The following is an 18,051-nucleotide window of genomic DNA, read 5'->3' as shown; positions in this document are numbered from 1 at the left end:
TGGAATACAGATCAGTTCTTGTCATTGTGACCAAAGGAAGCAAAAGGTCAAATAAGCAATTGAATAAATTAAGGAGAAGACATTTGGATTACTTTTATAAATTTGACAGACTGACTACAACTAATAACCTCAACATACCAAAAAATCCCAAACCCCAGAAAAATAGTATTAAAAATTATTGTTATAGATTAACTCATTTACGATTTCATACGACTTAATTCTATTTTTTAATTCTAAGAACTTAAGCCACTGAATTTAATGGCACTGTGTTGCAATCTTAAAAATATTCTGGGAACTAGTGTCTTAACACAGGTTTTCTCTTTGTTTTCTTTGGTTTGTTTGGGTTTTTTATTTTTTTTAAGTTTAAACAAGGTAGTTTGGTGGGGGTTTTTTGTGTGTTCAATTTCGGCTTTTTAGGAAAAAATCAGATGAATCTACAAAGTAATAAAATACTTTGGAGTTACCTTAAGTTGTTTATTCTGTCTTCATGTAGCTTGTTACAAGAAACCAATTAATTCCAGCTCATCATATAGGAAACATTTTTAGAATAATTATTAGAATTAATACCAGGATAATTCTGGTATTATACTAGCTAGAATGATGTGCACCACTATATATGTGAAGAATTGTACCTTTATGGGTATAGATGCAGGCTAGTATTATACTACATGAAACAGAATGCTATGGTAAGCAGATGTTCCCAGGACAAAGTCTATCTGATGTGCAAAAACTTGCTACACATCCATTAATTTTGTCACAATAGTATTGTTTAGCACAGCAAAGATAACTAAAAATATTACCCAAGAACTTCATGCAACTAAAAGTTCACTGGTTTATTTCTCTTACCAAGAGTAACAGTCTGAAACATTTTACATTAATTTACAATCATGAACAAGATCCTTATACTTATCTCATGTAGGTGACATTAAGTCATCCAGTCAACACTAATTATTATTTCAGAAATTAAATCTTGTTTTATAAGGTTAAACATTTTTTGAATCATTTGTTGCCAAAACACAACAGTCTACAACCACACAGAAAGTAGAAATTAAAATTTCTACAGAGCCACTACCATCACTATGAAGATACAATGCCAAGTGTTTACAACATTCTGCAAGTTATCACTTCTCCCAGCATTTAAGAGAGCAAAAATTCCCTCTTCACTTTTTACTGTACACACGGGAACTACAGTAAAAGGGGAAATTTTGATTCACAATGTTAGATCAAGGGTAACAGAAGTGCTTCTGAGTCAATTACTTTTAACGTAGAAAATGAACAGGGCTGTGGAAAAATAAGGACTCTCCTCCAAGAAAGGGCAGGTTTTCCCCTCAGCCTCGGATCGTACACCAGACACATACACCCCTCTCCTTCCACAGACAGCAGCAAAAACGGCCTGTGCTCATGGGGCAACAAAGAAGCAAAGTTGAGATCCACTGTACAGACCTGAGGTGAGATGTGAGTCCCAGGCAACCATGCAGAGTTGGAACTCTGGGACTGCAAGAGGAGGTGGGGTGCGATGAACCCAGAGCTCGAGTCAGTAACTCATGCACAGAACAAGAAAGCCCTATTTCACCAATTAGAAACTTTTGAAGGTCTCACAGCTTTGGTTATTCTCGAACCCTTGTTGAAACCAATCACTGATTTATGTGTCACTCAGCAACACGCAACAGAACCGTTCAGATCTGTAGCCTTCCTGGAAGGGAACACAGCAAGAACTGTGCTGCTTCCCTTGGCAGCGAGCACACAGACCACAGCAAAGCCACTCTGCTGGGCTTGGCCCAAAGCTGGCACACCATGGTCACTCCCAGTGCCCCACTACCAGAGCAGAACTGCAGCATCTCAGAGTGCTCCACTGCCACACAGAGATGGCTGGTGGGTCACTGGGACTCAATGACCTACTGCATCTGGCGTGGGAAGCCTCCAACAGCAGTGGGGTAAGGGCTGTGCAGCCAGAGGGAAACTCTTGAAATACTTTCCCGGGATCCCCCCATGACAGTACACTTCCCCACAGATGCAGCAAAGCCTTCTCACCACCCTCCCTCCCGTTTTGGCATTCCTCAGCCATTCCTCTCACCAATCACACTGCCTCATACCATCTTTCAGAAAACCTCTGTCCTCCCTCCCCCCAGAGGCAGCAGGACACTGTTCAGGACGGATTCTCCCCCTGCCCAAGCCCATTTGTTTCTTTTGCTGCAGGCCTGGCAGCCCTGTTTCTGGAATGGACATCCACCACCCTGCCAAGACATCCACCAGCAGCAGCTGCAGCCAGTTAGGACACAGATCTCCCTCTCTTGGCAGCAGGACAAATCATTTTCCTCCTCTGCCCAGACCACTGCAATTCCTCCACAGCAGTAGCAAGAGGAAGACCATGTCCCATCCTGAGAGACTCTGCTCCCCAGCTGTGGCCAAAGCCATGGCCCCTTCCCATCACACCATGGCCAAGACATGTCCTTACCCCACACAAGCTGCATTGCCTCAGCCACAGAGCAGGGCTGTCATGGCACAGCAGCTCAGCCAGGCTGCATTTGGGAGTACCCATCTACTCCCAACAGTGTAGGGAAGAGATTCAGACCCCGGCTCTTGATGAGGGTTTCCTCTGTCACACTGTGGATGTGGTATTATTCACATACAACAGTTAAATACCACATACCAATGCAACGAAACCCAGGAGATCTGACTCCACGCCCTAGGAAAGGGAGCATTTGTCCTGGCTACATTGTGAAGTGCCAGTGCCTTTCCTAAGGTGGCACAGACAGGGAGTTTGGTGTCCACTGCAACCCTTGGCACAGCCAGTGACCGAAAGACAGAAGTCATAAGTCCATTTCCAAATGTGTGGGACTGCAGTCAGTCTCCTTCAAAGCAGAAGGCCCCCAAGGTACATTATTCTGAGGGAATGGATTGCACAGTCAGAGGACATGTAAGTGTGGACAGAAAAGCACTGAGACAACATTTTGATCAACACAGTTCTCCTTACAGGCCCTCTCAGAATAGCCTTCTCTCACACAGGAAACAGAGCCTGAGGAAAAGGACACAGAGCTTGGGAATCTTGAACAGCATTTTGCCATAGACAACTCCTGTGGCCACAGTCTGGCTGAGTCATTGTATCTCTCCTTCTCTCTAGCCAGACAGGGAAAGCAGCCCTTGTCTGCTCAACAAGGTCACTGCAAAGTGCTCAGACAAGATGAGGAATATAAGGATTGAAGCTCATACCTTATCCAGGTTTAAACAGTGATGTACAAAAGCACAATCTATGTAAAGCTTGCATTTAAAATGAGGCTTCTGTGTTCAACTGCAGGTGCTCAGAGAACAGAGGTTTACACTACTTAGAAGATGCCTTGTGCTGTCCCAGACCTACACACAGGGACAGAACTGGGATTTAGCAAAGAATCTGATGTGTTTTAATAGTTGCAGACATCCCAAAATGGAAGTGTTCAGCGGGTCAGGGCCTGTTTTCCGATGCTGTGGTGCCCTTGGTTTATTCTGGTATCACTCCATTTAAACAAACAGGTCATTAGCATGGACACAGTGTGAGCCAGACCCTGAACATTCAAGCTAATATTCAACCCTTTGCTTATTCCTCCATATGTTTCATACAACACATAGTTCAAAGAAAAAATACACCTTGTGCAATTCTTGGACTCACTGGTTGGCTCTGAATTTCCTGCGTAGCAAAAGTTAAGAGAGACATCAATCCTGTTCTCACTCTCAGTGAGACCAAACATGAACCCAGCTTTGTCGAGGTAACATGCATTAACGGCAGCCCAGGGTTCATCCCAAACCACACTACTTAGCTTGTCTGTCCTCATTAGCTTTTGGAGTCACTGATGAAGCAACAGGGCAGAGCTCTACAAACTTCTGCTTGGTGCCATTCAGTTACAGAAATCATGGGCAGTCTGTAATTCAGAGGCCCGTGAAGTATCCTTGGTACCCAACGGGTATTAGCTGGAAAGGAATCAAAATTTTGTTCACCAAAATATTTATATTAGCTGAGAAAGCCAAACTCTGCCAAGAACGGAGCTGGCGAGCTTCCCTGGAGTGTCTCTGCCAGTGTGTAAAACACAGAAAGCACCCCCACCTACCACAGCCCCTCTGTGCATGCCCAGGGCTGGTTTAGCTTTTAAGTACAGTGCCAACTATTTGTAAGGCCTCAAAAATCTGGAAACTTTTGAGCGCAGCAGCCGAATGAAGGATCTTGGGAACATCTCTCTTGACTCTTGGGCTGTGTACTTGAAGTAGTTCTGTGGATGTGCCAACACGTCAAACAACGCTTTTATCAGCTTCTTGTCCTAGAAAAAGGAAAGCAGTTTTACAGTAATTCCAGAGGGGAGTTAAGGTCAGTATTACCAAAGTTTAATGACTGTTTAACTCATAAAAGATTATGGGCATTTTACTTTTCAAGTACTAAGGCTTGGAAACTCATGGAGCAAGGCTGACATTCAGGTCCCAGGGACGTCACTGGAGTTTCACATTAGCAGCACCAGGATTTCTTCCCTCCTCATACTTCCAAGAACAGCAAACAAACAAACAAACCACAGAAGAAACACACACTTGATCTGATATCCAGCAAAATAAAGGTTTGCTTGGGATGACATGCATTCAACTTGTCTATGCAAGTCCCCTAACTAAGGTCAGAGAAATCCACAAAGAGATATTTTTTGCACAGGAAGTAAAACCTTTGCTAATCTACAGGCTACAAGTAGCAGCACCAAGTGCTTCCCCAAGAAATTAAATGCCATGTCCCTCAGTCTGCTCCACCACAGTCTACTGAAAGGGCTATCGTTACCACAGATTTCCCTAGTAGGACTGATCCACCTTTAATCCCCCTGGGCAAAGGGTCTCATATCCATTGCTCTGCACAATCAGGATCTGCTGATTGACCCCATTTCCCTGGAGCATACACATCTAATGCACCAAGGAACAAACCTGACACAGAGCAGGAAGCAAACTCACTCGCACCAAACAACATCATTTTCAATCAAAACCAACATGCTTAGTGGAAGGAATGTACCTTAAGTATTTCTTGATGATTTTCAGATGCATAAAGTCTTCCATCCCGAACAATGTCTTCTATTAGTTCTTGGTAGTCCTCTATGGGGAATGCACAAGAAAGTAATTTGCAGGTTCACTTCACTTACATACTCAATACTTCCCTTGGTTCTTCTGCCCCCAGAAGAACCAGTAGTACTTGGCCCTCAAATTAGCAGTCAGAAAATATTCCAAATGCTTTTCTGTAAAGAAACTACAAATACTGTTTACAATGAGAACAGTGTACCATGCTGAGTTGCCCAGCATCAATCTGTCACAAGCCAAAGAAATCATAAAGCACTTAAGATTGTAGTGCACACTGTGACCACCAACTGCACTGCAGGAACCCATCTGTAAACACCTACAACCTGCTATTGACTTTTTTCCACAGGAAAAGGGATAAAAAAGGAGGTAAGGGGAAGTTTTCCCCTGGAAAATTAAGTATCCACTGTTGATGAAACTCTGCAGACTGCAGAAAAGATTACTCCTCCATCATTAATCCAGTATGAACAGAACATACAATATCACTTCACTTATGCTGAAGTGCAAAGCCTCAGCTCCAGTGTCACTTCTGATGATTCTGGCAAGGACAAGGTGAAAATCTTTCCCCTCAAGCTTCTTTTCAATACAGGTATTTTGCTATCTGATCACAAATGGAAGCAGCAACACAATAAACCAGAGGCACTTGGGCTCTGCCTACTTCCTAACTGGGGGTATTATTGCCACCTGAAGCAACCCAGAACTAGGAAGGCACAAAAGTGCATAAAACTTAGATTCTAGTTTTGAGTTCTGCAATTTGCAGGCCAGAGCCCAGAATCCCAGATCTTTCTTTAGGTCTGTGGAAGACTGGAAATACGGTGGCACTTCAGACTACAGTGCAATGCAGAATTTCTTTAACTAGCTTTAAACGAACACAGTTACCGGGAGCAACTCATAGTGACACTGCTGAGAGCACTGGGGAGTGGAGTTCTGCACTGCTGCAGCTGCGCTGGTCCACATAGGCTCAGCTGCTCACACCCACTCACCATCATATGTTACATAAGGAACTTGGAATCCTTTGGCACTGTTCCCTTCATTCGACTTGAACTGGATCCACAATTTCTTAGACCTAGAAGTGAAAGCTATAGGGCGCTCGTAGGTTTGACAGGTCTCATACGTGGTCACTGAGTTGGAAGAAGCTTTCAAAGAAAACACACAATAGGCAGTTATCTGACAGCGCTTCACACTAACAAACAATTAGAGAATAGGTTACACTACCATGACAAAAATGCCTGCTGGTGTTAAGAAAAGTCCTCAAAATGTGGCAGGCCATCACTGGATGGCAGGTCATCAATTAGTGACTTCTTGGTCAAGGAATATTTTCCCTTTTCCTAAAAGAAACAGCCTACTGTTTGAAGGACATGACTATACTAGAAACTGAAGCTGTTTATTCACACATCAGGCAGCTTCAGGGGATTAGCAAGCATCTCCTCTTTCCTAATCTAGGCTAGAACTGCTCAGCATAGTACATGGTTACCCATTCTTAACAACTTCTCAGAGTTCACTGACACATCATAGCCTTGCACCCTTGTTTCACCCAAACCTATGGAGCAGCATTACCAAACAGGACTTCTCAATTTGCCATTTAAAGAAATTTCAACCCTTAAGTAGAGGCCAGCCAGGCTACATTTAGTTTATGTAAACAGCATGTGAGAAAACTGTGTTGCCTGTGTTGTAGATATTTCAGACTTACAACTTTTTCTCATCACCAGGTAGTCTCCACACTCATCTTCTATCGGTAGAAATATTTCTGGAACCACAATCAGAATACGGCGCTTTGGCGGTGGGTTAATGTTCCAAGTGCACTCGGTGTTTGCAGGATAGTCCCCAGGATAGTTTGGTGATTCAATATATCCAGTGTAATCTCCCAGCTCACCTCCACATTGCCTGTCTGAAAAAGCAACATGGTATGCAAGACAAGGAAAAGTGAGGGCGTCCCACAGCTCCTCTGCAGTCACTGTCAGGAACAGTACACGGGTGACAGACGGGCACACTTCTCTGTTTGCAGCTGGTACAGGTACAGTTCTCTTTGCCAGCTTCTCTTCACACTGCTGCCTGCTTCTGCCTGACTGTTTTAATCAATGTTGAGACATAAAAACACAGATTAGTCCCTCTTAATACAGCAGGCACTATGGATGAAATCATAGCCAAGCAGCAAGGCAAGGCAGTTGTAAGAGGGCACAGCAGTGGCAAAGCAAGGATGCTCCACTTGTTTGTACCAGGCAGAACTTTTATACAAGTACCAGCTGAGGTCAAACTGGAGCTCTGCTCAGTCACCATACCTGCAGCAGCACAGAACAGGGAGTACAGCAGGCCCTTTCTCTGCACAGATCAGCATTGCTGGCAGTAACAGAGGGTAAACCCCACTGCAGATTGCTTTGCCAGTGCTCCCCAACTCTGTGCAGCAACAACGGTTTGGGCACTACAGCCCTGTAAGAGTGATGTGTGGCTGTGACATGGACGGGGAACAGATTCTATGAGTGAGAGACATGCAGCCTCCAGAAAAACATTTCTGTGTAGGTATGTGTGCATATGTCTGTGTGTATGTGAAGTGTCTCCAGAGGTGGTTCTGAGCAGTCACCTCTCTGCCCTCTATTTTCCCTCTTTAATTTACCCTCAGCTTCCCACATTACAGCTACCATAAATCTAGAACAGTGGTTCTATTTGTAGTTGCCTTTTTCAAAGGCTGTTATTAAGAAGAAATGGTTACTCGAGCTGTTAAGTTTTGTGAGCTCGCTCCTTATTCCTTTTAATAGGAGGGGAAAAAAAATCAGGATGCCAAGAACACAAATTCTGTTATACAAAGGGAGAAAAGATTTAACAGCGAGATCCTAAGCAATCCAGCACCAACAGGCAAGACACAATCATCACTTACCATATAAGAATGATGGAATCAGCCTGCAGAGATGGTCTCTCGTAGACCTCAGTAAGTCATGTGGGGTGAAATGCAGGCAGGAAGCAAAAGAGGAGCAACACCTCTGCCTTCTCTCCAAGCTCCCTGGAGCAAAGCTAAGTTCTGCCCTTAGGGCCACTCTGAACATTAATGGTAAGAGATCACCAAAACTATCTTCCCATACTTACTTTTGCACTGTGTTATATTTGTTGACCCATCAAAATCAGTAGTGGTGTTTCCAGGGCATGCAATGCAGTAATTTTGTCCAAACTCAGGCTGGTATGTCCCAACTGCGCAGCGAATGCACCGATGAGTTGTGGTATTATAAAAATGGCCAGGTGAACACTGAACTGGACAGTAATTAAACATGCATCACGGTTAAAAGAGTGGCAGTAGCATAAAATATGACTTTATAGATTTGTATATGACCTAGTACAATTTCAGCAACTGAAATGCCGTATTCATAAACAATGAGGGTAACAAAGCAGAGGTAATTGAACAAATTTCAGTTTATCAGCTCATTTTGTGCAAGTTCAGAATTCCCAAATGCCACACAATAGAGCAGTTCTGTGTGAAAGTAGCAATAAAAGACATGGGGGAGTGAGTATAATCGCCATGATTTCGTAAGAAGTACACCAAGTAGAACAGCGTGTTATCAAGTGGTTTAGCCACAGACATTTGACTTGGAAAATGGATTATCAGTGGAAAATGGACTATCAGTGGAAAATACTAACTAAAACTTTCTTCCCTGCCTGCTCATGCCAGGCAGCATGGGCACTGCTGCTGCATTTTGGATAGCCCTGAGAGCAGCTCAGCCCAAGCAGAGGTGAGAGATGCTGGTCCGCTGCAAGGGGCACGTTGTATCAATATTAGTGACTAAACTGGTGTACTGCCACCTTCTCTTATGATCACACCTTGTCCTTCAACAACAGACCATGACTCAGGGTACAGTCACCTCCACCAGCTCTGCTGCTACTTCATTTCATCACATCACAAAGTCATCATGTTAGTAAGACACATGAGCTGTACCCCTCACAGGGCTTGCTGAGAGCACCTCCTGCACCACCAAAGCGAGGCCCCATTCCAACACACCAGCTTTTCCATAAACACAACAGATTTTATGGAAGTTTTAGGCGAGAGATAGACAGACGTAGGGGGAAAATACTTTCTAGCAGACTTGCAAATTTTTTCCTAGTTTCCTGCATGCAGACAGGAAGATTTCCTTCTCTTACTGAAATCTGAGAATACAGGACTCTAAACACTTTTGTTTACATCTCTAATTTGCAGATTTTCATTTGATTTTGCCTAGCTATTCTGCACCTATGCCCATCATCAACTGTGTTGAAACTTAAAGCAGTCAGGAGTATCAGCCATATGTTATCTTTGCTCTTAATTCCATCACTACCTTGCTTCTTTTTTCTTGTGGGGTTAAAAAAAAAAAATTTCCTATTCCTTTTACCTCGTTTGGCAAGTTTATCTCTCTCAGCTCAACATCAAAATAATTTATTATCTACTATCAAATGTAGTTTTCTGTGCTGCACAGTCTCTTTTTTCTATTCTTTTTAAGCTCTGCTTACTCCTAAATAATTCTAGTCTTGTTGAGCTTTGCAAGCTAGCTCAGCCTGGAATCCTTCCCTACGTGCTGCCCCAATCCAAATGCTTCAGATACAAGTTCCAAATAGTTCTTGCATCTGTGATTCTATGTCTCATGTGGCCTCTTCCACATGCAAATCCCTGAGCTCTTCATTCCAGTTAATAGAAAAAATTCCTTTAATCTCCACTCCAATTTGAAAACTGAACCTCATTTATAGACTTGATTTTGTTTATGTTAAAATAAAACTGAAATCGCTTCCTCTTATCTTGATCCAAAGTTTTTAATGTGTTCTTTTAGTACTTCAATTTTTCAAAATTAAGTATGAAACAACTCCATTAGTGGATTCAGTGATTCTTCACTGAAGAAATCTATTAGATATCACACTATTACCAGGAACATTAATTCTTTAACAATACTGCAAAATTCTTATAATAAGTTGCAATTCTCAATAGTAAACATATCTTAACTGACACTAGACAGACCTCTTAATGCAAACCACTACCAAATGTTTGCATCAGGACCTTTTTTCCCTAACTTATTTTCACTCTGCAGCAGTAGATTTTCTATTAAGACTTTTTCCTCAGGTGATTTTTATAAGCAATTTTCTTTTACCCATTCTTTAGGACATTGAGCAAACCGTTATACTGATTAAAATTTCATCTCTCTCCACAGACACATATATTTATCACCGTTTTCAAAGACAATTTTATAGCTGTCTTTCAGCTTTTTAAATTTTAGATACCAAAGATGCTAACAAAATTCCATCATTTTTAAAGATATGATCCCCATTTGATTTTCAGTCCTGTGATAAAACCTTGGGAGCTGATTGCATGTCAGCTCCACTGTGATCAAATTTAGAGGGTTGTCTGAGGTGCCACAGGGTTAAGCTGAATGCTCACTTTTTAGGTTTAGCCCAAGGCACCCAAGCCAGTTTCCCATTATAAACATGAAGAAAATATTTTCTTACTTATCCACCACGACTGAAATCTCCTTTACATTTTCATGTTGCTGCTGCACTTAAAACCCAAAAAGTCTTGAGACTTTTTCTTCCTTTTGTTCCTTTATATGACTCTTCACAGATCAACAGCTTTACTGATCAGCTTACGTAGATCTCCCAACCCCTTCTAAGGTCTTGTGTAAAAATCAGTTATAGAAAGAGTTGAGGCTTTACTGAGTTTCCTTGAAGCCAGGTCAGGCCAACCAGCTCTGAAACTGATGGAAGGATTGATCCTTGAAAGGAGGAAGACCCTTCTCTTAATGCCCTGCTTGGAGCAGCGCCAGTTACTTTTGCCTCAGAGTAACACAGTTCATCAAATAAATCTCGACCTTACCTTTGGCCTCACAGTCCTGAAACAAGGATGCACTGCTATGTCTTGTTGTCAGACCTCCTCCACAGGGAAAGCAGGATACTCTCCCAGCTTCAGGCTGGTATGTCCCAAGGGGACACGGCAGACACGGTTTGAAGCCATCAGGAGAATGTTCACCCGGGGAGCACTGATCTAGAAGAGGAAGGACACACTTGCTTCAACCTGTACATTACAGATGAAGGCGTGTTACTGAGCCTGCACAGGACCTGAAACCTCACGGTGAGACTGCTCTCCTCCTTACTTGGGAAGTGGGAACCAGAGTTTCAGAACTGAACACAAGCAACAGCATTAACAGAGCTTAATACATCCAATGTACAGTGTCAGACAGAAACAGACACTGGTGACCTTTGGTGCTAGTGAGCTCTTCTGTGAGCTGGAATGGATTTCACGCTTTGTTGCAAGGCCACACCGGACACTCGGCCCATCCAGTGCTCTCTGCTCATCTGCACAGTGCAATTGTGTACTATCTCCTCTTTCTAGCTAAAGAGCTCCTGAACTCCTCCCAAGTGAAAAAATTTAGTACTGAACCTAAGAGGCCAAAAATGTACTTCTAGTTCTCTATAAGTATTTTAATCTTAATGTTATTGCATATTCATACTTCATAACCATTAGCATTACTAATTAGCATTAGATTGTGGTGTGAACCTCGAGCACCACAAGTAATGGGGTAAATTCATTAAACTAAACATTATGCATGCCTCAAAGACTTTTAAAGTAGAAATATTCTTGCCATTCCTCTGATACTGGATCTTAGGTAATAATCTGTGCACTAGATTGTTGTGTTTTGTGTGGTACATGGAGAGCGCTAAATCTGACTGATTTTACTTAAAACACACACCTCAATGTTATCTAACAAGCCCAGCAATATTTATAAGTATCTTTGAAAAGTTCTGGTTTTCAAATTTTTCACAAAAGAACTGGCTTTCAGTGCCAGTATTTAATAATTACCCTGCTCTGGAAAGGCACAAAACACTGTTGCAGTTGTTCAGCTGTGCTGAAAAATTCTGTCCTTTTAAGACCTGTTACGATAATAAACTGTTAGTTTTAGTTTATAGCTCCAATAAATCACTCAGTGAATAGCTGTTTTGTTGGGAAGTTAAATTGGCCTTGGCTTCATTTCAGGATATATGACTAACAACAAGCAGGGCATTAACTACCGGTCATGATCAATGATGAAGAGTTTTGTTTATGGCTGAAACACTGTGTGGAAGAGTGGCTGTTCCTCTTTAGCTTAAAAATAAAATACAGCAGGTTAAGCAATGCTCTGTAGCTTATCAATGAAAGCTTTTGAGGAAGTCTTAGCTCTTGGTTCTAACTATTTCCACCACACGTCACTTCTGCCCTCATAAGGACACACATTCATTTGCTCCCACACTTTTCAAGCCTTTCTCCATTTTATAAACATTCCTACAGAACACTCATCTCTGTACACTTTGTGCACTTCAACAAACATGAATGAATTAAGGCTTTCATTGCAGCACTCCTAATAAGGTAAGGAAAGAGCACTATTTACAATTCCACGACAAGGAAAGACAATCAAGGTTAGTAAAGGTGATTTTGAGAAGTGGCTACTGACTTCAGAAAGCCTGGAGCAATGGAAAGACCAGTGCAAATCTCCTTCCCTTAAAAAACTCCACAGCTCTATGAGAAATCCCTGCTCTGAGTGGCCTCACTAGAAACTATCTGCTCTCTGCTATCTCCCCTTAGCCTGTCTTTTTCCATTCTTTCTAATCACATGTCAAGTTTGGAGTGGTTTGGGGTTTTTCTTTTACACTTGGGAGAGGGAGTATCTCTGTTCTGTATTTTGAACAGAATGTTACTTTACATTGACCATACTGTACTTCAGGTTTCCTGAACTTGCTCAAAGTCCAGCATAACAGTAGGACAGCTATCAGAACTCAAAGAAAACCTGTCCCAGGCAGGAATCAAACCCACCACTTATGTGGAAATGTTACATTTGAGAACTTATCCCATCAGATCTCTCTTGACAACTTTATTATCTGCAGCTTACTTGCCTTGACACCACATGTTGTAAAATTGTAGAGTTCCCTGTGGAACAAAACTGAGTTAATCTAAATCTTCCAGGATTATTTAGCAAAGTGCCTAATTTCTGAAAATTTGCATTGAGGAAGCAAACTTAAAAAGACCTCCTCAGACATCACTGAGATCCTCCAGATGGGGCATCCTTAGGTGCACTGCATGACTGAACTCTGAGAGGAAGAGAAAGATAGGACAGAAGCATCTGGTGGTCTGTTTCTGTGCCTTACCTCCACGCTGAGACACACTGTGAGCTCCAGCTAATTTTTGGTTTCCAGGATTCTGAGAACTGGGGCAAGAGTAACAAGTTATTTGTCCTTCCTCATCCTTGTTAAGTTTTATTGGGACATAAACCACACAACTTTCTCATTCCCCATCACGGTACGTTCACATACATCAACTAACAAGAAGAAAGAAAATATCAGATCTAACATCTAACACTAACATTTTGTGTCTGTGGGTTCAAAGCCAAATTAGGTTGCCAGTTGCTGGATTGCTAGAGAAAGTGCAAGGTGATAGAAAGACTACGGTCATACAAATATTAGACCTGGTCAACTGCAATGCAGCAGTTTCTGTGCACTGAGAGAAGGCTGATATTAATCTGAGGTCAATTAAGCTGTTCTGGAGCTACACTCCAAATGCTTCAGGCCCCATTTCCCACTTGCCACTGGCTGTTCCAGGGATGCACTGTGGCAGGTCAGCAGGATGGTGGGCTATGCCCGTGGCAATCCCCACAGAAGAAACACAGGGCTGAAACAGTGAAACACAGGAACTGTATAAAATCAATCTGGGCCAAAACAAAACTTTTCAATTAGATCTCAACCGACCAAATCAAATATTTTCTTTTGATTTTCCTAAAAGGTGTCAACAACAGAAAGAAAACTGTGTTAAAAAAAAAAGGCTAACTAGCCACCACCACCACTATAATAGGGTGTTCAAAACCAGCTGAAAAAAGCTGTGTACAGTGTGGTGGTTACAGCCATGCACTACCTTGCAGAGACAAAAGGATCAAGTAGGAGGACAGAGGAGAGGCTGCCCCAACGTTAAAGGCCATGTAAAGTCTACTCAGTTCTTTTAGTACGAACTGCAGCTTAAAACAAAGAATATCTGCTTGGGCAACAGCATCTTGCTGGAGAAGAAACAGGTTGAGAGAGGAGTCCAGCTGGATGAGCAACGGGCTTGCTCTGTGTGCCCACAGGGTCTGGGATCACAGGACACCACCAGCCCAGCAATCACTGCTCATCACTATCAGAGCCCCAGCGTGTGGAGGGGCCTTCCAAGACAGAGCAGGTGAGGGGAACGCTAATTGCTTTTGCAATAGGGGTGACTGGCTTATGAAGCAGAATATCTTTCTTCTGAGACACACCAAACACTTCAGGCTTTGAGAGATCCTATGTGCATATGAGAAAAGAGGTTAATACACCCAGATACAGATTTAGCTATTTACAGTCTAACAAATATTCATTATTCAATGCAAATATTAGAATTACTCCAAGTGATGTCCAAGTTTTAATGCCTCAGGCTCTCCAGTATATCAGTTTCTTCACATAGACCACATCAAGCCAAACTTTTCAGAGTGGTACAAGTGTCAAGACAATTTGATCCACAAACACATTCCCTGTAAAATGCTCCAAGTTCTTCCTCATCTTCCACCTGGAAATGTTTCAAATAAAGGCCACTCATCTAGTAACACTGGAGTACAGAACAGGGGTAATGTGGAAAGCCTGTTTAGAAGCTCACAGCATTCACCAGGGCCCAGTTTAGCATAACAAATAGACTTAGTGTTAGATTCCATTATAGTAACATTAATTATAAGGCCATTATTTCAACACAGAAATAACCTCCCAGAAATCCATAGGACTGTGCATAAAGCTAGAATGAACCTTCTCTTAAAAAAAAAAAAAAAAACAAACAAGAAACACCTCTAAGAAGTTTGACCCTTACTGACATCTGCTTAAATGAAACAAAAAAGAAGTTTATGAGCTTCATTTCACAAAACTGCATAGTCCCACCCGACACATGGGAAATACCCAGTCAAAACTAGATCTGAAGATTTGCAAATAATGACATTAAAACACAATTCCACTGGCTGGCTTTGCTCTTTTTTCAGAAACTTGATTGTTTTTCTCCAAATGAACAAAAGAACCAATTGCCTCTAGTAGACTTCATTTCTGCAGCCACTGTCTTTGTTTATCTTCAATACCCATTAAAAACCTGGTCTAGAGTCTCATGCAGCTGTTTTAAAGAAAAAAAAAAGTGAAAGGTTTTCTGATGCAAAAACAAGAAGAAAAGGAGGGGGGGAAGAGAGGGGCCCACAGGGAACCAGGATTAACAGTTACAAAGACATTTAAAGGCTCTTCCCCTCTTTTCAACACATTAGCCTTTGAGCATTTGCTCCCATAGACAAATGCTGTAGTATCTCAGGGGCTGAGAAGGTGAACCTCATAAAGGAGGTCATGATCCACCAATTCACCATTTTCTTAAGAATGATGCCTTGACTTTATAAGGAAAATCACCAAAAAGGGATGCAAATTGATTCTGAAGCGGCATCCTTTAAGTTATTGTGTTTTAGCAGTTCACACATTTAGGTCACATGAGAGGGTTACGCATTCTAAGGATTTATGCCTTAAATCTATAACTGTCAGAGCAGGCAGGTTAGCAGAAAAATAGCACCCTTTCTCCCCATTTGATAGTTCATTTTTTCTTGTTGGATTTTCAAAAAATTCTAAAAAAAGAAAAAAAAAGGCAACACAGTTCTCTGCTGTGTAACACGACAATTATAACAAGTGGAAAGGAAGGCAGCATTTTGCTTTTCTATTTAAATCTCCCTCTCATAATTTTACAATGCCAGTACCATACCACATCTAAACCTTGAAATGTCACTTTGGATGATAAGTTAATATTTTATTTGCAGGGGGCAAAATTGCTGAATGCTGAGCAATGAAAAGCATTGACACCTCCCATGCAAGATGAAGCTGCTCATGGTTTACATCAGAGCAGTGCCCATGCCAGTGCTGCTCATGCTTGCTGTTCTCTGAAGTGACAGTTCTTTGGAAGAACCCACTTTGCAGCTACTGTGGAGCAAGGACATGTTCACGTGTCCTTTTGCGCAGCATTTTCAGGAAATGGTAATTCTCATTGCCTCTTTCTATCTCTTAAAGCACTGACGTGTCCAACACAAAAAAAAAAATCAAATGGAAGAGGCAAGGTGTACTTTCAACTCCATAGGATCAGAGTTTTAAGCAACAGAAAAGCAGCTGAACTGCTTGTTGTTTCTTCCTCAGTGGGAAGCCCCTGAGGGCAAAAGGATCTCAATGGATATGAACTTATTATCTTCCAATATGGAGGTATTTGGTAAAGCAGTTTCTGATAAAGAATTGTTAGTATTTAAACAGCTGGTCCTTTGGCTGTTAAATCTGTCTAAAGTCTAGCTCATACTGGAGAATGGATACTTGTAGCCAGGCTAGTGAGTGAAACTGCAAGACAAATCTCGTCTCAAGGAAGCATGTAGCATTTCCAGCATCCTTAGATAGTTCACATGCAGTCTTGAAGTACTGACATTCAAATATGCATTTCTTTACCTGAAAATTTACTTCAGTGTGGAAAGATCACACTTCTCCTATGAGAATCCAGTTCTCTGGAAAGGTTGATGAAAGTTCCATGTTGCTATATGCTTTTCCTGTGATATCCATTATTAGAGACTACCACTGGTTGCTCCTTGGAAGCCATTCACAGGACTTCATGGAATTATTCAATGTTAATTAATCAATGATGAATACACTTACTTATTGACACAGAACTCACACATAATGAGGCAGACAAATGCAACACTTGAACCTCTAAAGCACTAGAAAATCCCAAACAAAACCATACATTGAACAGCAAACTTGAAATAAAATACACTATACCTTGTAATCAGCAGTGAATTCCCTTTTACCATCAATAACTGTATAAAGAACAGCAGACACATATGCACAACCATCCAGCACATTAAGAATGATAAAATACTTTGGAAATCACATCTAATCTGTTCCTGGTGCATTTCTAAAGCTTTCCTTCTGTGCTGTGCCCCACTGCAGACAGCAGGAATTAAGACAGGAAAATCAGAAATAGTACTACCTCACCAGAAGCATGAAACCAAATGAAGTTTAGTTTGCTGCTGCAACTGCAGGCCAGTTATCCTACACAAAAGCTGTCAGAGCAGGTGCTGGACTTTGCCTCTCACACTGCTCAAATATAAATAATGTTTCAGACAGTGCTGTGCCAGGATAAGTCTACCACAGGAAGAGCACCAGCACTAGACTGTCTGAATAAATAAACCTTATCTAACCTAGCTATACTCCCAAGTATTTGAAAACAATGAGCAAAAACCTGCATTTCACTCATTAAGTGTATCACAGAAGACTTTTAAGTCCCTGTGACTTACTTTGTTCCCTCACCGCTTCCTGCTCCTCCGGCCAGACCGAGCAAAATCTCTTTGCCAAAGTCCTCTGCCTGTCCAGAGACTACATCCACCACCTGCACTGAATCCATCTGCTGACCTAGTATCTCTTGCTGTATAGTCCCTTTCTCCCCAGAACCATTAGCATATCTAGGTAAGCAGGGCCTCAATCCTGTCCAGAAGTTCTCAAGCAGCTCTGCAAAACAATCAGATCAAAATAAAAAACCCCACCCCAACTCTCCCACACACAACCCTGAGCAAGCTTCTTCCCCTTCTACACACTGTTCTTACTCCATTCTCTTCTCCCCAGTTTATTTCTTAGCTCATTTTGACTGGCAGCCCAAGCAGCAGCACCAGCCCCCCAGTCCTGCCTTGACCATAGAGCCTGGGACAATCAGCTTTTTCTAAGGAAATGAGGCGTACGTAACAATACGGCCTCTGTGGGGACTTTTGTGTCCTCTCAGCAACCAGTGAACCGTCTGTCCAGCTCCCGGCAATCTGACAAGTGATGCAGAGAAGTTTCAAAGGCACTAATTTTCTGTACATTTAACATAAATAAGCAAGGAACATGCAAGTGGAAGGAGAGAAACCTTCTTAGCACCCCTGCAAGTAAAATGCTGTGGTGCAAACTCCATCTCCTGTTTGATCACAGCAA

General features: G+C 42.0%; 1 protein-coding gene across 1 annotated transcript in view; it reads right to left on the bottom strand.

The window, feature by feature from the left end:
* Window positions 1-834: 834 nt before the first annotated feature.
* SCUBE2 (signal peptide, CUB domain and EGF like domain containing 2) overlaps window positions 835-18,051 on the bottom strand; it is a 44,108-nt gene continuing 26,891 nt past the window's right edge. The window contains exons 17-22 of the mRNA XM_027674203.1: window positions 10,883-11,050; window positions 8,146-8,307; window positions 6,758-6,955; window positions 6,051-6,203; window positions 5,009-5,088; window positions 835-4,286 (exon numbers count right to left, since the gene is read on the bottom strand). Coding sequence (XP_027530004.1) covers window positions 4,134-4,286; window positions 5,009-5,088; window positions 6,051-6,203; window positions 6,758-6,955; window positions 8,146-8,307; window positions 10,883-11,050 — 914 coding nt within the window. The 3' untranslated portion in view covers window positions 835-4,133. The remainder of the gene's footprint in view (window positions 4,287-5,008; window positions 5,089-6,050; window positions 6,204-6,757; window positions 6,956-8,145; window positions 8,308-10,882; window positions 11,051-18,051) is intronic.

The sequence above is a fragment of the Neopelma chrysocephalum genome, unplaced genomic scaffold (genome assembly GCF_003984885.1).
Source record: "Neopelma chrysocephalum unplaced genomic scaffold, ASM398488v2 Primary Assembly neopelma1_24, whole genome shotgun sequence".
Taxonomy (NCBI): Eukaryota; Metazoa; Chordata; class Aves; order Passeriformes; family Pipridae; genus Neopelma; species Neopelma chrysocephalum.
This window is presented reverse-complemented; position numbering and strand designations above follow the sequence as displayed.